We start from the raw sequence: 26,334 nt of genomic DNA, 5'->3' as shown, positions 1-26,334 counted from the left end.
AAGGTATCTCAAGCTCTTCACCTTAACAAGCAAAATTACCTACTCCCAGATTACTTACCACCTTCCCAGCCAACCACTGCCACACCACAATGGACATACCACAACAGTGCCCACCGAAGGTGCTTCGTGGGGACTCGGCAATTCTACCCACACACAGAGTGCTGACAGCCAACAGCAATAACGAGCAACATTAGTGACCTAAATGAAGCTTTAAAAACTAAGCTGTTTCAGAGGTCATTCAACTTTAATAAGATTTCACTTTCCCAACTACAAAATCTGCTTTGGCCTACAATTTACTTGTGCTGTTGAAATGATCAAGGTTCTCATTATGAGCATCTGGTCAGTAAAAATGATTCAGATTTTAATTCAAACAAGCACCATACCCCGGAGGAAGCATCTTACTACCTAATGACTTTTTTCTTTCAATCCTCACCTGAGGATATTTTTTCCATTGAATTTTTATAGCGAGGGAAGGGAGGGAGAAGAGGGGGAGAGAGAGAGGCGCATCAATTGGTTGCCTCCCCAAACATGCCCTGACGGGGCTGGAGACGAACCGAGGCACGTGCCCTTGGCTGGGAATCGAACCTTCGACCCTTCGGTCCATAGGCTGACACTCTAACTGCTGAGCCAAACTGGCCAGGGCCCTAATAACTTTTATGTTCTCATTATCATGTCAACTTTCCTTCTGGTTTTCCACATTCACAAAAATTATTATTATTATTTAATCTAAAAGGTGTTCCGAGTCTGCTGTCTCCGTCTCAGCTGCCTGAGGCATATCTTGTGCTCACACTTTAAAGGAATCAGCATGGGTTTCTATTTTCTTTAAAAGTGAATTATGCAAGGTATTTCAGACTCCTCCTTTACAACCTTCCAAGACATCACATATGCTAACTTTCTAGGAATTTGCCACACTCTCTCCTCTCACAAGTTGCTGAACTGCTGGTCTCATGGGCAGATGATGGGCCATGATATAGTGATGCGTTAATAACATTATCTTTTTGTATAAAGACTAACATACAGGGCATTGTGCTACATGAAACAAGTTAGACAGAGAAAGACAAAGACAGCATAATCTCACGTATATGTGGAGTCTAATTTAAAAAGACACTCAAGCTCATAGACACACATAACAATTGTTGATTGCCTCGGGAGTGGGGATGGGGTAAAAATGGGTGAAGGGGGTCAAAAAGTACAAACTTCCAGTTACAAAATAAATGAGTCATGGGGAAGTAATATACAACATGGTGACAATAGTTAGCAATACTGTAATGCATACTGAAAAGTTGCTTAGAGAGTAAATCTTAAAAGTTCCATCATAAGAAAACAATTTTATAACTATGTGTGGTGATGGATATTAGACTTATTATGGTGATCATTTTGAGGTATTTACATATATTGAAACATTGTACAAATGAAACTAACAGATTATATGTCAATCATACCTCAATTAAAACAAAAACACCAGAGGATGGAGGGAGTTACACAGCATGAAAAAGTTGCCATAGTCCACATTTCCCTCCTGTTTTTGTGAACTGAGCAACCAGCTACGATGACCCTGAGTCTCACCGGAGAGTGGTCACCTGGGACCAGTGGTACCCTGGAAAGAAAAGAGCCAAGATTCCCCACTCGCCCTCAAAGACGAAAGTCATTCCCATTTTATTTCTGTCATCCCAGAGGGTTTGACAGGAGAATGGAAGAGGGAGGAGCCCAGAGAGGAGGCAAAGGCAGACATTTCAGTGGCCACTAGAGAAAGAAAAGGGAGGGACCACAGAAGCTGCCAGGACTGCAGAACACAAGGAGAACTGTTGGCCAGGGGAGCTCGAAGGCACCCTGAGATCTTGTCAGGTGTCGAGTCTGAGATTGTGGTCCCAGAATGTGGCCAGTTGCCTTAGCAACAGTATCTCTATCCAAGGTGATAAATTACCCTGCTCTCTAACAAATTCAGTTCATTTCTTAAACAATCAGCATCCTGGAAATAATATGAAAACAAGCAAATCCAACCAGTGCAAGGAGGGGACAAATCAATCACTGGGTTTGCCTTGAAGCCCCTGGGCCCAGGAGAAATGAGAGAGACTAGGGCTGGGGGACAGGGGCAGGGGCAGGATACAGCTACCCAGTGTATCCAAAACTTCCAGTTAAATAATAAGAAAACAGAGCTGATAAAAAGACACTTGAAAGAATTCCAAATCCCTTTCTGATCATCCTAAATTCACATTATTCCCTACCCTCTTCTCTCCTCACTTTACTTCATAGAACCTGACAGTTATTAATTCTTTGATTTCTGTTCCTGTCTGTTCCACTAGACTTCAAGCTTCTTGAAAACAAAGGCTTTGCCTCTGTTTCATTTCCCATGGTATCCCTAGAACAAGAGTCCTGCATGGAACACAACAGGCCTGCAATAATATTTATCAAATGAATGAATGAATAGGTCTCCTAAGTTTCTAAAATCATGGCTCACATATCTCGTAGTACATTATAGAATACTAGAGGCCCAGTGCACGAAATTTGTGCACAGGTAAGGCCCCTAGCGGCTGCTACCTGCTAGCTGGGGCCTTCCTTCATTCCGTGCTGCCCCCTGGTGGTCAGCACACGTCATAGCAAGCGATCAAACTCCCAGTCAGTGGAACTCCCGAGGGGACATTTTGCATAGTAGGCATATATATATACACACACACACACACATTATATATAATACATACATATATATGTATTTCATGCTTAATGGGAAAACTAGAAGCATTTTTAGCAAAACTGGGACTAAGGCAAGAAGGATCACAATAGCAAGTACTATTTAAAATTGTTTTGGATATACTAGCCAATATAATTATTAAAAGAAATTTGATAAAAATCAAGGAGGGGGAGATGAATTATCACTATGTGTGACAGATACGATTTTATACCTGCAAACCCAAGGAAATCAACAGAGAAACTACAATAAACAATAACAGAATGTGTTTAGATTTCTGGGAATAAATTCAACCCACAGGAAGCAATAGCCTCCCTGTTTAAAAGCCATCTAATCAAGTTGCCCAATCAGGTAGAAAATATAATGGGGAGAAATCCTATTTGCAATAACAATAAAAGGGACAAAATACTTAGCAATTAAAGGGAACATGTAGGATCCATATGCTTCAAAATACTCTCAAGGGACACACAGGCACACTGAAGTGCATTGAAAGGTGAATAATTATGCCCCTGTTCTTAAAAAGGATGTCATTCATATGTCAATTCTTAAGCAATGTGCATATATTTAATGCAATCTTTTTTTTTAAAGCTGATATGGTGGTGGCAGCTGTAGTATTTTTAAGAACTAGACAAGCTGGCTCTAAACTTCTTATGGAAACAACCATCTGGGAATGACACAAATGAAGCAGGACTGAGGTTAATCAGGGTGCAACGGCCTCACCAAATACTAAGGCATACTCTAAAGTGACAATACATAAAATACCGTAATTCTCAAACATGCATCGGCTGACAAATTGATGAAACAGAAAAGACCGGAGTCAGACCCAAATACTTCACTGAGTGTGAAACTAAGGTGGCATTGCCATAGCAGTAGGGACAATGGACTGGTCAATAAATGGTGTTGGAAAATGAGTAAGAAAATGCAGATGGGCACTGTTCTCACACCTTACACCATGTAAATTCCTGGTCAAGCAAAAATTCTAATATAAAAATAAAACAGCATAATTGTTGTACATAATTAAAACAAAAATAAAGCACAGTGAAGGAAGTTTTAAAGCTGAACAATGGCCATATTGCCCAACTACAGGAATTCACTAAACCTCACTGAACTGTAAACTTTAAATGAGTGAATTTTATGGTATGTAATTTCAATAAAGCTGTTTAAAAAATAAAACCATAACATTATTTGAAAATATGGGTGCTTTTTAAATAATCCTGGAATGGAAAAGAACTCCTCTAAGTATGGATGATAATATAGAGCTCGGAATCTTTAAAGAAAAGATTGGTAACTTGACTACATAAAAATAAAAAATTTCAGCACAGAATAAAACACCCTAAATAACTCAAAGGACAACTGAAAAATTAGCAAAGGTGATTACCTCTAATAGACAAACAACTCCTAAAAATCAATAAGAAAAAGAACCCATACCAAACAAAAATGGAAAGAGCACATAATTTTCAGTAAAGAAAATGCAACTGCTCTTATACATGTGAAATGATGCTCAACCTCACTTAAAATAGGAGAAATTAAAATTATGAGGTACCATTTGCCCCCTAGCCAACTGCAAATGCAAAGTTTGAGAACACAGCGAGTCCTCAAAGGTATAAACTGCTGCTCCCAAACATCACCAGGGGTGGTGTTCACGGATCCACCAAGCCATTTTCCACCCACAAACTTTACTTTTATTGAACAGCACATGGACACAGATATTCCCCACAGCATTGTTTGAAAGAGCAAAATATTAGAAACACCCAAAATTGTTCATCAAGAGTGTCAAGAGCTGAGCTGATTGGTGAAGAGGTCAATTAGGGCAAAAAGCCAAACTGAAGGTAATAGTTAAGGCTTGATTCACTTACTGTGATAAAGTAAGAGGCAAGACAAGAATAGGGTGCCATTTTCCCCTAAGGAACAGCACAAGGCGAGGTGAGGTCCATCAGTGTAGTTGGCGGGGAAGGGGTGGAGGGGGTGCAGCGGGGGTGCTAATAATGGAAAAGTCCTAAGCACTGACTCACAGTGGAGAAAAGTGTCTGTAAGCCCTCTCCTCTGACAAGGGGAGCTCAGCAGAGGTGCCTGGGAAGGGCCCTGGCCAGATCCCCTTGCTAAGGAGGCCTCAGGATGGAGGCACCTGGGCAAGGCGTGCAGACATGTGAAAGGGCATGGTGGCCCCGGGGTCCGTGACTGTGCACAGGGTCTGGGGTGGGGAGGGCAGCTTTCCCCACATGGGGCCTGTGCTCTGGGCTGGAAGACCACACGGAGGATTTTGGCCTGGAGAGGAGTCTTGAAGTGTGCCATGGTTTATCCACACAAAAGAGCACTCTATTGACATCAAAAATAACAAGATAGGTCTTGCATGTATTGATCAAGAGCCATTTCCAAGTGAAAGAAGCAAAGTTAGTAACAGGACACAACAAGGACATAGACACATTGCTACACATTGCTACTACAGTGTTGTTGTTTTTAAACAAGACTACTTAAAAGTAATATGCATATACATATAGGCACCTATAAACATGTGTGTGCCAACACATGTATAGAACATACAAGAAGCCAGAACAAAGGTTAGCTTTGGTCAGGAGGCTGGCACATGTCAGAAAGACCTTTGTCAATATATGGCCAGCACACATCTCTATGGATACACGTGAACTTTCCAAATCTGATCTCAGGGGTACTTATTAACAATTCAAAACTAGTTTGTTTAAAGAAATAGAGTTAACACAGAAGTTACCTCTGAACAAAAGGCAATAACTATAATCTCAAGTGGCCAGGTTATTATAACCGACACAATTCAATACCCAGCTAACCTCCCCCGGGGCAGGGCCGGAGGGCACCTGTCCCCACATCCAAATTCTGGTGCTTGAATTATCTCTATCAATATATTCCAAGCACAGAGTTTAATACAGTGGTCGCTTCTCACAAGTTGGTCTATAAATTCTTTTTTAGAATCTCAAATGCGAGGCGCTGTATAATTATGAAGTATTACTGCTATGATTTATGTGCCCAAATGTTAGTCATTTCTAAATAACATGCATCATTGTGATAATTTCTCTGTCGCCTCTCCTCGTCTCCTGAGCGCTGGGCTGGCGGATGTTTATCTGGCGGGATGCTGGAACAGTTATCCAAGTTAGAAAAAAAGGAAACGATTTCCTTAGCAGCATGTCCGAAGGACAGTTATTTTTATGTTGGAGATAAAAATGTGTACTCAAACAATAAAAGTTTTGTTTTTTTCCTCCCAAAATATAGGACACAAGTTTTTGTTTCCTTTTATGATTCTTAATCCCTCCCTACTGGACAACCAGTGTAAATCACATATGGTTTACATTGGAAGCTCTCCAATGTAAGGAATAAGGAAGATGTAATATAAGGAATTTCTCTGAAGAAAAAATACAGACATGTTTCCTCACAGACCTATTTTAAGACTATGTGCTTGCACTGAAGAAAGTAATAATCAAAGAACGAAAGAAAGTAAATGGAGGGAAGAATAACCTTCAGAAAGAAATCCTATCATGTCCTTTTCACTGTGACATCAAGTTCTGATTTAAAAGACACCGAAGCATCTTTGAGCTGGTGACAACCAGGAACCTTCATTTTGCGGATGGGGGCAAAGGTCAAATGACGTGCCCATGGTCACACAGCAGCTTATGGGCCCAGTCCCTCACACGGGTGTCCACTCAGCCCTGGAGTTATTTATTATCTACACAGGCAGAGGTTTTTCTCTACAAAATGACACATGGGACAAAGTGTTTCATATAATTCAAAGCTATGAAAGTTAAAACTTCCTGTCACCTTTAACACCAACTATAACCTGGAAATAACAGGCTATAGTATCTGTGGCCAATACTATGCTATATGCCATGAGCACTCTCCCTGCCCTGTCACTATGCAGAAATGGAAGCATAATCTCTACGTGTGGGAGGCAACAAGGGAAAAGCGCGGATGGTTTCACGTGCACCTGGCTGAGAGAGAGGGCTCCAGGGGAGACCTCCGCGGGCACCGCTGCATGTTATCTGTGTCAGCTTGAGCACGTGCCTTGGCCCCTGTGGCCATCAGTGTCCCCATCTGTACAGGGAGCACGAAACCTCCTTCACCGTGTAAGGATTCGGGAAGACGTGTGTTAGCATGCAATAAGTGTGAGCTCCTTTTAGGCTGGCGTTTACCTACTGAACTCAGCTGTCCAGGTGAAGCAAGAATGCACCAAAGCACACACTGGGCCTCAACACTGTCCAAGGCTTCAATAAGCCAGAGCCAGAATGTCTGCGAGAGCCTGGTTCTGCCAGCCAATCTGCCCTCAAACCCTGCCATGTCACCTTACGCCAAAGGTTGGAGGGCACACGGGAGCACCCCAGAGGCAAGGGACTTCCCCTGGACCTGACAAACTCCACCTGGACTGGACCTACTCCCGGAAGCCCAGCACTGTAGCCAGACCAGCTGCGGCGCTGTGCCAAGCTTCCCACGCTGAAAAACAAGCCCAAAGACTTGAAGCGCATGTAATGGGTTGAATGGTGTTCCTCAAAATTCAAATCTAGAGGAACTTCAGAAATGTGACCTTATTTGGAGATGGTGTAATTAGTAAGATGAGGTCATACTGGACCAAGGTACGTCCTAAATCCAATATCTAAGGCAGCAGTTCTCAACCTGTGAATCTCGACCCCTTTGGGAGTCGAACGACCCTTTCACAGGGGTCGCCTAAGACCATCGGAAAACACATATATAATTACATATTGTTTTGTGATTAATCACTATACTTTAATTATGTTCAATTTGTAACAATGAAATTGGGGATCACCACAACATGAGGAACTGTATTAAAGGGTCGCGGCATTAGGAAGGTTGAGAACCGCTGAAGGCTTTATAAGAGAGACAGAGGCATAGACACACAGGAAGCAAGCAAACCCGGTGACAAAGGAGCCAGAAATTGGAATGATGCATCTACAAGCCAAGGAATGCCACGGGTCACCAGCAGAAGGTAGGAAAAGGCATGGAACACCTCCCTCAGAGCCTCCAGCAGGAACCAACTTTGTCAACACCCGGACTTCACCTACCAGCCTCCAGACGGGTGAGAGAATACATTTAAGTTGTTTAGGTCATCCAGTCCGTGGGACTTTTTGTGGCAGCCCTAGGAAACGAATACAGGATCCAAACCCACAGATCACACAAATGTTTGTTTCAAATTGCCCAGACAGAGAAGCCGATAAGGGATTGCAATGGTGATCATAAATACTATCTATCCCAAGTCAACTTGCTTCATAATCAATGAATGCCCATTTTACCTTCTAAAGTAAATCCGCACTAATCAATACCACTTTCACCTGTCATTAAATAGTAAGGAACTGTAATGTTTTTATTAGAAAATAAGACTACTGCTTTTAAAAAAAACATTTGGAAATCACTGATATCAACTAACACCACATTATAATTTTTGAAAACTGAAGTCTGGAGCAGACTTATTTTAAGAGATGGAAAATTGTTACCAAAAATACATGCCAGGGTTACTTGTCATCATTTATCCCCAAAGTGCACAGGAGAATTAATTCGGGACATTTTCAAAAAATCAACATTCTGTCCACACAAAGGAAAAATCCACTTTATACCCTTAACACAGTTTCTCTGGTGATGGGATGGCCCATATTCAATCCTTCCCACTACCTTAAAATTGATCAGCTAATAAAATTCAGTAGGGTGATATTTTACAGTTACTGCTTCCATAGCAAAGGCTGTACATGAATCAAGGTTTCTAAGCAGGCTTTCACTACAGCCATATGCACCAGGATCAAACCAAATCATCCTGAAGGGGGAGAATATCACTTATAAAGACGGCAACCTCATTAAAGCACTTCCTTGGTATGTGTGTTAAGTAAATAAGACAGTGCAATTACATGAAGGAACACGCATAAATTCACATAGTTGGGGAAGGCGCTTCTCCTCCACATATCATACCCCGTGAAAGATTTAAAACCACATTAAATTACACGGTCCCGATACAGTTGAGCAACCTCAGAATAAACCAGTGCAGCGAACAGCTCTCTTCAAAAAGGTACGTACCCCAGAAGCAAACTAATAAAAAAAAGTTTAGCAGAAGGACAATTCCTATTGGTCAATAAATTCTAATGGAAAGCTTAATTAAATCTAAATGTACGCCTCACACACACCCACTGCAATTCAACAGCATGACCTTGTCCCTCATCAAGCTTCAAAATCCAGACAAAGTCTCCCTATGAAATTGTGTGGGGGTTTTTTTGTTTGTTTGTTTGTTTGTAACATTTTTATTGATTTCAGAGAGGACGGGAGAGAGAGATAGAAACATCAATGATGAGAATCACTGACTGCCTCCTGCACCCCTCTACTGGGGATCAAGCCCGAAACCCAGGCATGCGCCCTTGACTGGAATCGAACCCCAGACCTTTCAGTCCCCAGGCCAAAGCTCTATCCACTAAGCCAAACCAGCTAGGGCGTGTGGGTTTTTTAAAGTCTCAACTGTCACAACTGAAAAACACGTTCGGTCAAAGCCACAAGAACCTGGGCTCTACAAAGTTTATTCTGCTTTTCAAATATCTGTTCTGCCCACACCTATGAACATATTTACACTGAAGAAAAATTTTAGTAGGTACTCTCTGTAGAGAATTTTCTTAACTCTAACCCAACGAAAAAAATAGTTAAAATAAAACCAATTGTAGATCGGAAATAGTCCCACACAGACACTTAAATCTATACGCAAACATACACATGCTGCCACGCTCTCAAGTGCACAGAACACCTCAGCTGTCACTTAGACAGTAATGAGCAATCAGGGAAAGAAGAAGAACCCGACTTTCCTTCCTTCTTTTCAATTCTTGTGCACGCGCAGGTTTGTACACACACATACATTATTTGTATGAAAATGTAGAAGCAGCCCTGGCTGGTTTGGCTCAGTGGATAGAGTGTCAGCCTGTGGACTGAAGGGTCCCGGGTTTGATTCTGGTCAAGGTCACATGCCTGGGTTTCAGGCTGGATCCCCAGTAGGGGGCGTGCAGGCAGCAGCCAATCAATGATTCTCTCTCATCATTGATGTTTCTATCTCTCTCTCCCTCTCCCTTCCTCTCTGAAATCAATAAAAATATATTTAAAAAAATAGTAAAATAAATAAAAGCATCCAGCAAACAAGAATTTCATCAAAATCACACTGTACTTGTACCAACCAATCTTGTGTCCATTTAAATTAATGTGAGCCATGTTAAAACCTGTTATAATGCAATTAAAAGCATAAAAGTTAAAATACAAGGGAATGCAATACACTTCCACCAGTACATACTTAACAGCTGAGGGGTCAAATTGACTTTTTAAAAATACATTCGATTCTATTTATAAAACGATTCCAAAAGCACATTCAGAGGCTCACACTATCATCACTTCCCTAACCCCTCACACCTCACATACTCATTCAGGTGTCTAACCATCCAGTGCTATCAGAGTCAGAGACCATCTGAATATCTGATTCAACTAATCGCTAGGTTTCCCCTCACTCATACCCACCCCACATAACTCCTAAGAAACCCTGGAATGTCTGTACATTCCATTTCTAAAGCCCTCTAACTGCTAGAAAATGGGTCTTTAAATCATTATGTTCAACCAGCATGCCCAGCAATTGCAGTAGGCCTAGAAGATGCAAACAAGAATGAGACATGGCTTTCAGCATAAAAATCCAGTGTCTGGCACATAGTAGGTGCTCAATTAATACCTGTAGAATAGAATCACTGTGTGAGCAAGTTCATAATCAGAGCAGTGTTATCCAAGAGAAATATAATACAAGCTACAAATGGAAGGCACATTCATAAAGTTAAGTTTTCTATAGGCACATTTAAAAAGATAACAAGAATGAGACATGGCTTTCAGCATAAAAATCCAGTGTCTGGCACATAGTAGGTGCTCAATTAATACCTGTAGAATAGAATCACTGTGTGAGCAAGTTCATAATCAGAGCAGTGCTATCCAAGAGAAATATAATACAAGCTACAAATGGAAGGCACATTCATAAACTTAAGTTTTCTATAGCCACATTTAAAAAGATAAAAGAAACATTAAAAAGTGACATTAATTTTTATGTATTTAATTTAACCCAACTTACAGAAAATATTTTCATTTCCACATGCAATATTATAAAACATTATTAATGAAATATTTTACCTTTTTTGTACTAAGTCTTTGAAATCCAATGTGCATTTTACATCTACAAGACATCTCAATTCAGACCAGCACATTTTAAGAGCCCATTAGCCCCACTATGAAGAACATCATGGCAGAAAGTTCTACTGGGCAATGTACCTCCCAACAGAGGGAGGTGGTCAGTATATGTGGGACAAGAAGGAATGATGAGGTCAGGAGGCAAAGGCAGTAGAGACAGACAGATGATGGAAGTCCTGCTTTGCCAGGTTGAAGAGTTCAACCTTTATCCTATGGACAACAGGGAGTAAGGGTGATATGATAAAGCTTTCATTCAGAAGGGCGCCTTCCTGTAGACCGAGTAAGGCATGAATTAGAAAGGAGAAAACCTGGCAGTGGAGAAGATGGGTTGCATTGAAAGTCATCCTGAAGTTAAAAATCAATGGTAATCTATGGTTTAAACACAGATTCATAGGCCACGATCAATCCACGAGATGAAGTCTCGTCATGCAAGATAAAATATTAGAACAAAGGAAAATAAGTGTATATTTCATAAAACTAAATTTATTATGCAATAAATGGTTCTTTATTCTGAAATTATATTGCTTTGGTGGGGGAGAGGGGGCATTAAATGTGCGCTGTACTTTGAAAATGTCCTGATTGGACAAAATAAAAAATTTTGCAATACTTATGTTGCTCCCAAAATTCTAAATTTTAGTTTGCAAGAAAACTCCAAAAATCTGGAATCACTGTTTTAAATTATTTCTGAAATTCATTAAGATGGGCATACGTCCAATGTGTGCATATTATTCTGTATTCTGACTTTCTTATTTTATTTACACATGCCCATGCACTAATAATACTGACACGACTTTTAACTTAATATAGAGTAATTTAGTAGGTGAAGTATAATATTGTTTAGTCATTCCCATGAGTTTTGTATTGGATCTATTTAATAGTATGAATAACTTTACCCAAATGAACTTTCTTCCTTCTACCCCCAATTCCATGGGTTATTTCTTCCAGATGTAGTTCCCAATGGAGAATTTATGCGTGAACAGTAATACAGAGTTTTGTTTTATGTTTAATTCTTATGATTTATCACCAGACTGTAGCAAAAAGACAATGTGCAATGCTGCCAACATTTATTAATACCCCAACTAAAAACAGACTATCATTATTTCTGGTCATCTAAGACAAAGCAGTCTTAATTTCTCTCTCTTGAATTGCTAGTGAGGGTATGTTCCTGTTCTCTTCACAAAGGTATTGAGCCTCCAATTCCCTAAACTCATCCCTCTACCCACTCAAGGGAGGACACTTCTAGAGAGGACTGTGGGTACTGACCCTTTGGTATCTCAATTCTTTATATTATAATCATTTAATCTTTGAGAATGTCCCATTAGTTTTACCTATGCTTTGGTATTGAATTTAAAATATATTCCATTGCCTCTGGCTGGGCTATTTTTCTTTTATTCTTCAGGAAGTCAGGCACATCTGTCTTGTGTATGATGATTTTCTCCATTGCTTCAGTGGTCCTAAGTTTATCTTCCTGTACAGCTGGATTAAAAATGGTATTCCATTTTCTTCTAGTTATCCTATATAATAAAAGCCTAATATGCAAATTGACCGAACAGCAGAACGACCAGTCATTATGATGCACACTGACCACCAGGGGGCAAGACGCTCAACGCAGGAGCTGCCCCCAGCCCACAAGGCCCAGGCCAGCCAAGGTGGATGCCAGTGGTGGCCCCCTGATTGCCCCATAGATCGGCCCTGATTGCCAGCTAGGCCTAGGGACCCTACCCGTGCATGAATTTCGTGCACCGGGCCTCTAGTATTATAGATAAACTAGAGGCCCAAGGAATGAAATTCGTGCAAGAGTAGGCCTTCCTTCCCCCAGCTGCTGGCACTGGCTTCCCTCTGGTAGCCAGTACCCTGGCTTCCCTCGTAGCCCCGGCTTTGTCCGGAAGGCCGTCCAGTCTAATTAGCATTTTACACTTTTATTATTATAGACAAGAGGAATCTAACAGCAGAGGCCTGTGTACACTGAAATTAATATACTTTTTAAACTTCAGAATCATCTGGTATGAATAAAATTGGCTCAGATAGTTCTCAAGGTGGACCGTCCCCATCATAAAATGACAGATGTCACAAAACAGCTACTCTTCTCTCACCAGAGAGAAGCTGGACACGATATCTGAGCATCAAAACTTTCAACTCCTCCTTCAATTCTCTCAATTGGCAATGTTTGTACAGACTTCTCAACAAGCCCATGTAAAATTAAATTTCAGCAAGAAAGGTCATTGATAGACAACAGCAATCACCTGAAGAAAAATACTCTTGCCTGGGAGTACCCCCCCCCCAAAAAAAAATTAAAATGGCTATGGAAACATTTTGCCTAATTATTTTTCATATATTGAGATTCTCCATGAAAGTACAATAATCCCCCTGCCCAACAGATGGAAAATGGAGAGAAAAAACAAAAACAAAAAAGCAGCATATATGTAATTGCTTACAAAGTTTAGATTATACCAAATAATCTTTTATATATCGATATATGTAACTAATATAGAAAGAAAAAATAACCCAGAAGTTAATTCACTGAAATATTAACAGTGGTCATCTGAAGGAAGAGAGGATTATGGGTAATTCTGATTTTCTTCTCTAGAGTTCTTTTGCAATGTATACTCGCATTATATACTTTATATACTAGTAATTAGCATTTTATACATATATACACAAAGAACATATTTTTATTACTTTAAAAACTAAACTTTTTAAAAAACAGAGGTAGAAAAGGATTTGGCATTATATTAAATCAAATGCTACTAAAAATCAAGCTAAAGTACCTCAACTTTTATTTAGGCCTCTGCTTACTAAACACAGCACCCCTTTTCATATATAGGAAGTCTCTTATCATCACTATAACAGTAAATCTATCAGAGGTTCATTATATTAGGATTAAAAGAATTCTCAAAATACCAGGAACTTTCAAATTTCCTTTTCCTTTTTCTTTTTTTTTTTTTAAGTCTCTAAAGTACTTTCAAAAAATATCTGCAATGAGGTTTACATAAAAGTGATGAGAGGGTTTTGTGGTTAGTTTTTTTTTCTATCTGTTAGATAAATATTGAAGCATTTACTGGCAATGTTAAAATGATAAAATATTTAAGATCTCCTTAAAATACTCTAGCAACAACAAAAGAGTGGTAGGGGAAAATAGATAAAACAAGAACAGAAAGTTGGAAGTATTGAGTTGGGTGATGGGTACCATTATTCTATTCTACTTTATGTACATTTAAAGCTTTTCCATAATGCAGTTTATTGAAAAGGTGCTATGAAAAATGAAAAGCAATATATACATATGCACATCCATTCCTCATATCATCCAATGTAGCCAAACACTTTTTTTAAAAAAACCTCAGGGTGACTATTTCAAAGGGAGCATATGATTCTGTACCTTTTCTTTATTAGGCAAGAGTATGTGCACGGATAAATCTACCAAGAAAAAATAAATGTCTTATTTACATCTACAAAGTTGTTTCAGAAGATTTTAGGTTTTCTGAACTTGGCCACCATCAGACCAACAGTCAGCCATCACAACACTACTTGGTTCATGACATTTAAAAAATCAAACACAAAAGAAAAAATAAATAAGATACAGACTGACTCAAGTAGCAGCAAGACCCTATCTGGGCGTCCCATTCTCCTTCTTACACAGAGGACAGGCTACGTCTCTAAGAGGACAGGCCAGTCCACACACAAGTCAGCTGCAAGCAAAAAGCCTCAGCACTCAACAGAAGTTAGGCAACCAATACCAACAGCATTTCTTTTACATAGTCTGTTCTTGATAACAGTTGCAAAGGATGATATGAATCCTGAGGATCTGGGATCCCCACACTGATGACTTCCCAGTGTATCAGTGTAAAACAACCGCCCCCCCACATGTGTTCACAAGGCACTCCCAGTTAGAGGGATTTCACCTGCATGATCACCAGTGAGCCTCGCATCTCCCAGGAGAGTTGGTATAGACTGGCTCACCCCTATTTTACAGATGCAGAAACTCAGGGTCAAAGCTGTCCAAGGATTTGCTCTCAAACAACAGGAGTCTTCGAAGGACAGTGCTCTTCTCACTACCAACCCTCCCCTGGAGTGTGTCTGTGACGGTAAGGAGGAGGCAAGTATTGCATGAAGAGAAGCAGGGCAGAAAAGAGGGGAAATCAGCTTTAGGCCCAACACTTCCCGGGTTTCGAAACACCCTCAATATGTCCTAACTGCCCATGACTTTGTGCTGTCTATTCTTTGCCATGAGCATGAGACTCTGATTGCACTTCTGCATGTTACTGGGGGCTTGCTTTCTGAGCTCTGACAGAGGCCTCCTAACAACTCACTTGACCTAAGAAACACAGAAATCCTTTTTTTAAACCAGGAGGGACTGTCATGGCTGTGGGGATGGGACATTACCTGCTGGTCCTCTCTCTCATTATCAAGATGATACAAAGAAAGAGAAGTTGGCAGAGAAACAGTCACAGCCCGCAACTCCCATGGGCCACTCAAGCTCGTAGGAGAGCAAAGCCTACCTCTCTGACTTCGTGGAGCTGGCCGGAATACTGACTCTTGGCTCTTCGGGCAGCTGCAGGCGACTTGTGATGCGTGACTGTGACAACACCGGGGGCCCCCACACCGAGGTGTCTCTGGCTACAGGGAGACGCAGAATTGGGTGTTCCATGGGGGAGCAAAGTGAGACTTCGGCTTCGGGAGCTTGGAGTAGTCTAGAATAAGCAACAGGTGTCAAAACTCAACATCCAACGTGCAGAACACAGCTAAGTGTTGGCTTCCATTTATTTTGAACCTCTTAATCGTTCCCCTTCATCTGTTTGGAGAAATGAAGGCATGGGGGTGCTATAACAACACTACATGCCTTCCCACACTTGCTCACACTCACTCACCTAAGAGACTATTAACTAGACTTCTGATCTCACCCCCACTGTGTCTCCTGCCCCACACTATGGCCACGAAGAGCTACTCAGAGTCTCCGCAAACACCATGGACTCTCCCGGACCTGCACCTCTGCACATACTGGCCCCTCCTCCTAGAATGTCCTCCCCTCCTGGCCGGCAAATGTCAGATGAACCTTCAAGACTCAGCTCGGTGTTCTCTGGTGCGTGGAGCGTCTCCCTGTCTGTCTCAGTCTCTCCGCTGCTCTTATTCCACTGCATTGAGATTATATTCATTGACCAGTTACTTTCTTAAGATATTCTGTCAAACTCATCTTTATATCCCCAAGACCTGGCACATGATTTATTATTCATTAATTTATTGTTTATTAATTTCTTAATACATGTTTGCTGCTTAAATGAGTGTACTGTTATCCACCAAGTAATCCCCATTTGTTAATGCTGTGCTTATATTTTATCCTATGGTAATAAATAATCCAAATAGCAACTTAGTGTATGGTGAAGATGGCATCTCAACTTAGTGGAGATGAATTTTTTTAAAACGTGGTACTGCGATAACTGGGCAGCCATCTGAAAAAACAAAACTGGGTTCACCTCTCAGATCACAGACCCCCAAATGGATCAAAGAGATTAAAAAAAAAAAAACACTAGAAGAAAATGTGTAGCCTTGGGGTAGTGAAGGTCTAACACCTCCAAATGCAAAAGCCATAAATAAAAAAAATAAAAACTCAATAAGTTTGAGTACCTAAGAACCTGAAAATTTCTGCATGGGAAACAAACAGATTTTAAAGATTTACTCCCACCATCAACAAAGCCGAATGATAAACTAGGAAAAGTATTTTCAACTTGTTTCCCAGACAAAAAGCTCATCATTCTCATTTATAATTAGGAATATAATTCTTAGGAAGTGATAAGGACTGTAAACTAATTAAACTAGGGCAAGATGTAGACAGTTCACAAAAAAGATAAATGGCCCTTAACCATATGAAAACATGTTCAACTGTACTCATAAGATAAATGTAAAATTCAAGCCACATTTAGATACCATCTTCTACTCAGAAGATTGGCAAAAACCCATAAGTTTGAGTACACCACCTGTGGACAGGACCACAGACAAACAGGTTTGTGGGAGCATAAGGTAGCAAAAACCTGTGATGAGGACAATCTGGCAGTACCTGTAGCTGTTATAATTGCACTTCCCTGTGATCCAGGGATGCCCTGATTGGGACTGTACCCGCCAATACTCCTGCACCCAAGTGAAATGGCATATATCCCATGTTTAATGGCAAAGTGTGACAAACAACCCAAAATCCCATCAGTATGGGCCAGGTTAAATAAAATATGGCATACCTACTGAATAGAATACTACCAAGATGTAAGAGAATAATAATAAACGTCTCTGAGTTGGTCTGGCGGGGGTAGAATATCTGAAACTATATAGTTAAGTGAAAAAAGCGAGGTGCAAAACTATTCTATAGTATGCCGAGTTGCAGCAAAATGCAGAGACTGAGTATTTTTATTGACATTTGTTTAAAACAAAAAATAATCTAAAAGGGTTCACACAAAACTAAAAAAGCTGACACTTATTTGTGGAGAAACGGAGAATGACAGAGTAGGATCGGAGGGAAAGGGAGATTTTCACTGTATAGTTTATTTTTATATTCTTTCATTTTGAACCATGTGAATGTAGTACCTATCCGATTTTTTAAAAATTTCCACATAAAATTTACATTCTAAATGCCCCTGTACCTCATTGTAACTTGAGAAAAGGCAGTTAGAGGATATGTTGGGTTCATGCCAACATATCAGATATTTACTGAATACCTACTATGTGCCAATGGGAGTATCTACAAGGAGAAATATGAGATTCGTTTCACCACAGATGTTTATGGTATTGCTAGAGATATAAGACACTGAGACTGAAAGGCACACACTTACACACACAAAGGGAGTGCCTATAAGGTGCTAATTTGGCAATACAGCCAGAAAATGCCTGAGAAGTGAGGAAGAGGAAAATCTACGGGAGTTGACTTCATCATGGGAGGCTATTCTGAGGGTGAAGAAGACAGAGAGACACGGCAGCGATGTATGAGGACCTCGGAGAGTCAGGATGTTTGAAACCGTGTAAGCCTCCTGCCTTGGGTAACAGTCACAGCTCTAAAAACTGTTCGATGTTAATGGCCTATAATTTTAAAAATCACCAAAAGATTGGAGAGAGGATAGAAGTCAGAATTTTACATTACCCTGCAATGCCACAGTAGCTTGTAAAGGTTCTCCAGGCCGGAACTTGGACATAATAAGAATACAGATAAAGTTGGGAAGCAGTGTATTGATTTTAAATAACCTTAGGTAACTAGAGAAATATGTGGTCTCAGAATTACATATGCTGTGATTACAGTCAAATACAGCAATCATCTACTTACAGCCCCAATCTTTTCACTCGAAGTGTGGAGGGGGAAAGACACTATCTCTTTAATCCTTTAATGACAGTGAATTTGCCAAAGCATTAAGAGTTTACCAAAATACGTTTTCATTGTTTGGGAGGCTGTTCCAACCCAAGAAAAGGCTGATTTTTCACTGGGCTTTGAAGCCAGACCGACAAGTTTCACTCCCCCCAGCTCCACCAGGTTTTAGCTGTGTGACCTCGGGAGAGTTATTTAAGCTGTCTGATTAATCATCAATTTCCTAATCTTTAAAACAGAAATGATAATATTGACCCTTAAAAGGCATCATGAATTTTAAATTCTATCATGGAGCTGCATGGCTAAAGTTTGTTTCTTTCCTTACATCACTTAATACTTGATCGATGAAGGCCTTGCTGATTTTTAAAATGTTAAAACATCACTTAGCACAGAATCATAAGCAGTCACTGACCTGCTCTTTATTTTCTATCGGATCAAAAGTGCTGAGGAAGCCCAAAATATAATTAGATACTTTCTGGAGAACCTATATGATCAGCAATTAAATTATAAGACTATAGAAGGGAAAATACTTCCAGATTCTGAGTAGAATGAGAACCCATCGGAAATTAAGAGATGAGAACAGCTCTGGCACCAACGGGCACCTCTGCTTGGAACAATATCACCATAAATGGCAATAAATCAAGAAATCCACCCAGAAGCCAACTTATTCCACTGTGGACATCTAGCCCCATGATGATTATTTAATGGCTGTCATTTGAATCCACAAGCAGTAAATTTGAGTGGAAAACCCTTTAATTTCCCATTAACTGTGGGATTCTCACAGTTTAATTCACACGCAGACCTCCTCTTAGAGTAAAATGAGCAAGAGTCTCAGTCTTGGTAAATCCCATAGGTCATCAGGCACCAGGACAAACAGAGACCAAAGGCAGCAAACTGCCACCACTATAAACGAGCGGGGTTTTTCCAAAACACAACCTATATAAAACGCCCAGGTTTTGTGCTTAAATGTCAAACACTTATCCTTGCTACTAATCTAAAATAAAGTTATTGTCAGAGTTTGAGGAACAACATGGCAGGTTTTTGCTCCAAATATTTACATCAATATTTCTAGGGGGTGACTAGAAATGCCAAGTGTGCCATCTGCGGAAAATGCTAAGTCAAGGGTAACCATTTCTATTCGGGAATAAGATTCTCCCTTTCCCTAGGAGAGTCACCCCTTGGGGCTGCCTGATAAAGAGGTGGTGCCTAAGCAGAGAATGTGGTAGCAGGGAAGATCAAGTGCTGACGCTCATGCATTCAACATGCAAGCAGGTTTTATGATATTTTTAAAAATATATCTTTATTGATTTCAGAGATGAAGGGAGAGGGAGAGAGAGATAGAAACATCAATGATGAGAGAGAATCATTGATTGGCTGCCGCCTGCACACCCCCTACTGGGAATCGAGCCCGCAACCCCGGCATATGCCCTTGACCAGAATTGAACCTGGAACCCTTCAGTCCACAGGCCAAAGCTCTATCCACTGAGCCAAACCAGCTAGGGCAGGTTTTATGATATTTACCAAGCTCTTGGATTGTCCCTACACTCTTCAGTGGATTCATAAATTCCTAAAGATTTTGAGGGACACACACGTACTTTTGGTATTTAGTGGCCAAAACTGGTATGAAGAAAAGGTGTGACTGGAAATAGAAAGGATGTACTAGAAAGAATATGTTCAGCCAAGGAAATCACACCATGAGCTGGAGACAGGAAGTCTGGTCTGGGAAGCTTAGAGCAGAATCAATTGGACTATCCAAGGCTCCCATAGCATCCCACTGTCTAGAAGAGTAGCAAGAGGATCTAATCCTACAAGACAGTGTGGGGGAGAGATTAGGAATACTGTTTCTAAAGTCAGTGGCCTGGGTTCAAATCTGAATTCTACCACTCATGAGCTGTGTAGCCTAGGAAGGTAATGTGGTATTTTCATTGATAACATTTTACTATTACTACCTCATTGGGTTATTGGAGAATGAAATGAGAAGAGGTAGGTAAACACATGCCACATAGTAAGCATGAAGTGACTGTCATTATCATTCATAAAATTAATAAAAATGAAGCCTTCAGGTGTAGTAGAAGGGGTAAGTAGCCCTAGAGTCAAATACTATATGGACTTAAAGGTTGTTTTTTAAATATGTTTTTATTGATTTCAGAGATAGAAAGGGAAAGGGAGATAGAAACATCAATGATGAGACAGAATCATCAATAGACTGCCTCCTGCACGTCCCCTACTAGGGATCAAGCCTGCAACCCAGGCATGTGTCCTGACAGGGTAATCGAACCCTGACCTCCTGATTTAAAGGTCTACACTCAACCACTGAGCAACACTGGCCAGGCTTAAAGGTTGTTTTTGTCCACAGTGCCTTAAGAAGACATAGCCTTAAGTACTTCCTTAACTTTTTTTTAAGATAAATTAAAAGTAATCATTCTAATTACTAAAAACAGTTTGCTTCAGGAAAAAGGTACATTTAAAATATGAATTCACATTTTCAAAAACCAATCTGTTGCAGAACACAAAGTGCCTGTAGATTATTCCAATGCTATATGGGTACCAAAGATAAAAAAACTACTTTAAATAAGTAATGGGCAATTTCCCATTAGTATTTTAGAATAAAATACAAAACCCCAAATTGAAAAAATAATTAGCTAGTCCTAAAAAATTTCTTAGAACATGTGTCAAAAGCTTATAATAGGCTTGCTGAAGCTCAAATTAAAAAGCTGAAAAGAAGGGGGAAATACTTTAAGTATACATTTGTGGCAACCACTTCTACTATACAAAATTGATCTATTGGGAAAAAGTACTGAGGGTCAATTAATTGTCACAGCATCCAAATGATATTTAATTTGGAGCATATTTTCTTCACTTCCTTGAATTTTTTCACAGTGAAGGGGGAAAAAAAGACTATATTTCAGAATAAAATAGCCCAAGGGAGGCAGGAAAGTCAAGCCAGCCTGGTTATTTATTGTAACAAAAAAATTTAACCAACTAAAAACATTTCATTATATTCCTTCTCTCTTCCTCTAAGAAAAATTAATGTACCATCTCTATGTATGTGAAAACTGAGCACAGAAACTAATTTACTCCTTTTCTTCAAAAAGTAAGCATACCTCAAAATCAACAAAAAAGGAACGGCATAACAATTTTTTAAATAGGATATTCAGTGCCTTAAAATTATTCAGAATTCCATTTTCCTGGTAGTCAACATCTGAATAAAATGTGGAGTATTATTTTTAATGAGTCCATTCTACTATTTTGCTTAAATAGCATCATATGGACTTTTCATTTACCTTGCCTTTTTTGTTTGTTTGGTGGTGTTCTTTAATATTCCATTATCTCAAGCTTAAAACAGACCTAAAGTAGAAATTAAAATTTTAAAACTGGGACCTTTTCCAAGTTCATTTTCATGATTAAGTTTCAAAGTTATACTTAGCTCTCTTTTCCAAATTCCTGTTTTCTTGCAGAAATAGGAATTTCCAAGGCTAGAGAATTTTTCCTTTGTCATCTGCAAATCTTCAATATATCCTGAACATTTTCCAATAACTTTATGCAAATCACCTCTTAAAATACACACACAGAAGTGTGAGCAAACGCGTGTGCAAAGAAAAAAGAGTGGTTTTCCCCAGAGAGCAGTCTCTAGCCGGCTTATAAACATACCATCCCGAAACCATGATTATACACACAAATGCCAGATCTTTGGAAGATGGGTGCAAGCAAATGCATATATTTCCATTTCTTGCAAATAGAGAAAAAGAAAATGTAACATTTTTGCCTTGTTTTTCCTCGCAACATTTTCAGCCCCCAAATAAAGTATTTGGACTCTTCTCCAACAGCTTATCCCACCACTCCCGGGTCCCTAACCCACACTCCGGCCCAGCCTCTGTAAGGTCAAACTGGAAGGTCCCAAATGAACTGAACGCCTTGGTCTCGTGCACTTGGCCCCCTTACCACACACCACCCCTTCCTCCCCGACTTCCTCCAGCCTTTTCACCTTCCAGATCCACTTGGAAGGAGTCATGTGCCAATTTCAAAATCTTCCACACATCCACCTTCAGCTTTTGCACCTTCCACCCACATCCTTTGTTTGGGACCTTGCAGTTCCAAGTACCAAGATTCCTTTTCTATGCTTTATTCTGAAAGTGTGAAGATTGTTTCTTTCTACTGACCATAATTCACCCATTTCTCATGCTGTGGAAATAGAGAATTTTAGAGCTAGAAGGAACCTCAAGTCTAACCCTCTTTTTACAGATCTAAAAACTACAGGCTCAAAAAGGTAAAATAAAACATACAAAAGTAGGACCCAAATGACAAATTTCACTCAAGATTCAACTAAGAAAGCCTGATTCAAGACTCAGCCCCTCCAGGTGGCCCTTCTCAACTGAATAAGGACCTAATCATTTACGACAGTGTCTGACACAAGGCAGACATTAAAACATTTGATAGACTAACCGAAAGCTAATATCTGTTGTACATTTTTTCATTTTTACCTTTCCTCTTACCCAAAACTTCAACCCACTCACCTATCATCACAAAAATATACACACAACACTTTTTTTGAAAACAGGATAACTGTGTACTATATTCTCTTGGAATTGCAAACCCTCAAAGAAAATAATTTTATTTCATATATGTTGTTTTTAAATAACATGAAACAAGACTTTTTAATGTTAAACTGCCATTTTAACAGGGGAAAAAATCTGAAAACAAGACTAGAAAGAAGTTTCCTTAATTTAGTTACACATCAAAAACCTAGAGTAACCACCATAATTGACATAGAGATTTTAGCTTCATTGCTTTTAATTTTATAAACAAAATAGGACAAGAAAAAAAGAAGAGATAGAAGGACAAAGGGAAGGAATGAAAATGTCATTGAGCATAGATGTGATCATTTTACAAAAAAAGAAAACTAATGAGTCCAGCAAAATTGGCAGATATATGAACTTAGAAAAGTCAATAGCATTCTTCTGTATCACCAATAACCAAACAGGAAATACAGTAGAAAATAAGATATTCACAACAGCAAACAAAAACTATGATGTATAAGTATTGATCCAATAAGAATACATACAAGCTTTGTGAAGTATATTTTTTAATTTATAAAAAGAAATCAATGAGGAATTGAGAAAATGAAAATATACATATTAGATTAATTAATGGGACAGCTTAATACTATAAAGATGTTAGTTCTTATATAATTATTCTAATAAAAATTGCAACAGGAATTTGAGAACTCAAATTTACTCTAATATATGAATGGAATAATAAAGATTTGTGAAGAGCCAAATTAATTTTGAAAAAGGAGAAGGACTCATCCTATTACCAGATACAAAATATTAACAAAGCCATGGTGATTATATAGTATTCATGCAGGAACAAGTGACTAAAGTAAAAACTAGAATAAAGGACATAAAAGCATTTATGTATACACGAGAACTTGGTATATTACAGAGAACTTGGTATATTACCATAAACTAGTAAAGTTAAAAAAATAAAAATGTAAAAAATAAAACTACAAAGTTAACAAAAGAAAATGCAGAATATCTTACGTAATTCTGTATGTAGGAAAGCATTTCTTAAAAAGGCCAATAGCACAAATCACAAGTTAAACATTTGATGGATTCAACCATATTGTAAAGAAGGGTTTCCATTCAACAAGGACACTTTAGACAAAATTAACAAATTATGGGCACTGAGAGAAGACAGATTAATATCTATAATATAAAAGGAGTTCCTATGGAAGTCAGAAAGCACTATCAAATGGGCAAAAAATAAGAACAGGCAATATACAGAAGGAGAAACATGAATGACTACCAAGAATATCACAAAAACACAAATTAAAGTAACTAGGAGATTCTACACCCACCAGATTTGCCAAAATTAAAGTGTAAAATAACACCAAGGACACAAAGGAACTGGAACCTTCTGCATTGTTACCGGGAATAGACTGGTACAGCCAGCAGAATTTAGTGAAATATCTATGCATGTTCCTATGATTCTCAAGCTTCCTACTAGGCAGGTACCCAACAAACATGCTCATAGTCACTTTAATATACAAGAATGTTTGCTTTTTATGTACATCAGTAATAAGTTGTATAAATAAAATGTAGATTATTCATACAATAAACAATATACATGCATCAGTTAGAAGTAATGACTTAAGAGGTACTTACGACAAACTGAAAACATATTGCTGAGTTAGACAAGTTTAAAAAATAATAGCCTTAGTCCGTTTTTCTCAGTGGTTAGTGTCGGCCCGTGGACCAAAGGGTCGTGGATTCTATTCCTGATCAAGGGCATGAACCTCAGTTGCAGGTTCCCCAGCCCTGGTAAGGGCTGTGGGGGAGGCAACCAATCGATGTTTCTCTCTCTCCCCCTCTTCCTTCCCTTCCACTCTCTCTCTAGAAATGAATAGGAAAAATATCCTTGGGTAAGAACTTAAAATTTTTTGTTAATTTTATAAATGATTAAGATCTGCAGAACAATACCAGTTATGTCAATTTAAAACACGTGCTAGGCAAACAAAACCCATACATCAAGCATGTCAAACTCGCGGCCAGCGGGCTACTTGCCATACATATTCAGGGAATTGATGCTAACAGAAACAAGAAGAATGGGAGCAGGAGAGAAAGGAAAACAATTATAAGAGTTTTAAGAAACATTCTTTACTTTGTTGAGTTGTACACTTGAAACCTGTATGGTTTTGTGAACCAATGTCACCCCAATATATTCAATTAAAAAAAAAGACATTTTTTAAGAGATGGCCTTGTTTGGACTGATGAGTCTGCCATGATTCAATAATGATGGTAACAACTTTAATTATAAATATATTTACAATAGCTAACACATGATACTATGTGCCATGAGCTATTTTAAGTAATATATATATAGATACATACACTGGGCCTGGCCTGCAGGGATCGGGCTGAAACCAGCTCTCTGACATCCCCCAAGGGGTCCCAGAGGGCGGTTCTTGGGTGACGCACCCCGGAATCGGGCTCCCTCCTCTCTGGTTCCAGATGCGTCACCCAACCGCAGCTGCCAAGTCAGCGCAGCTCGGCACCTCTTGGAAATTACTGGTGGTCAGTGCGCATCATAGCTACTGGTCGGACAGTCAGATGGTTGCTTAGGCTTTTATATATATAGATACCTTAAACCATAATCCCATGCAGTAGGTACTATAAAGTCCATTTCACAAATGAGGCAAACCCAAGGGGTCCCAGAGGGCGGTTCTCAGGTGATGCACCCAGAATCGGGCTCCCTCCTCTCTGGTTCCAGGTGCGTCACCCAACTGCAGCTGCCAAGTCAGCGCAGCTCGGCACCTCTTGCGTTGAACATCTGCTCCCTGGTGGTCAGTGCGCATCATAGCTACTGGTCGGACGGTCAGACGGTCACTTAGGCTTTTATATATATAGATACCTTAAACCATTTAATCCTCTTTATAATCCCATGCAGTAGGTACTATAACATCCATTTCACAAATGAGGCAAATGTGGCATAGAGAGACTCAATATGTTTCCCCAGGTCTCACAGCTAGTAGATAATGCAGCTGGGATTCAAGTCCATGAGAGCTGGCTCCCGGATCCATGCCCTTCCAGGGGTGGGCAAACTTTTTGACTCGAGGGCCACAATGGGTCTTAGTTGGAACTGAGGGGGGACAATTACTTTATCATATCAAACAAAGTCCCATACAGCATACCAATTCTCAAATACTTAGTAAGTTCATTAAGGCTAAAATACATGGGGCTAAAATACATTTACTTAAATGTTTTCTTCATCAATTATCTATAATAACAAGGGCAAAGTTTGATGGACAGTATATCTACAGATGTTAAAGATAAAATGCAAGTCACACTCATAATACTTAATGTTTATCCACGCGTTACTGTCTTGCCCTAGACCAGTGATGGCGAACCTATGACACGCGTGTCAGAGGTGACACGCAAACTCATTTTTTTGGTTGATTTTTCTTTGTTAAATGGCATTTAAATATATAAAATAAATATCAAAAATATAAGTCTTTGTTTTACTATGGTTGCAAATATCAAAAAATTTCTATATGTGACACGGCACCAGAGTTAAGTTAGGGTTTTCCAAAATGCTGACA

At 39.5% G+C, this 26,334-nt stretch overlaps 1 protein-coding gene across 1 annotated transcript in view; it reads right to left on the bottom strand.

The window, feature by feature from the left end:
* OSBPL10 (oxysterol binding protein-like 10) overlaps nucleotides 1–26,334 on the bottom strand; it is a 206,488-nt gene that overhangs the window by 97,413 nt on the left and 82,741 nt on the right. Inside the window, exon 5 of the mRNA XM_014548387.1 lies at nucleotides 15,397–15,588. Coding sequence (XP_014403873.1) covers nucleotides 15,397–15,588 — 192 coding nt within the window. The remainder of the gene's footprint in view (nucleotides 1–15,396; nucleotides 15,589–26,334) is intronic.

The sequence above is a fragment of the Myotis brandtii genome, unplaced genomic scaffold (genome assembly GCF_000412655.1).
Source record: "Myotis brandtii unplaced genomic scaffold, ASM41265v1 scaffold506, whole genome shotgun sequence".
In the NCBI taxonomy this organism is placed as follows: domain Eukaryota; kingdom Metazoa; phylum Chordata; class Mammalia; order Chiroptera; family Vespertilionidae; genus Myotis; species Myotis brandtii.
This window is presented reverse-complemented; position numbering and strand designations above follow the sequence as displayed.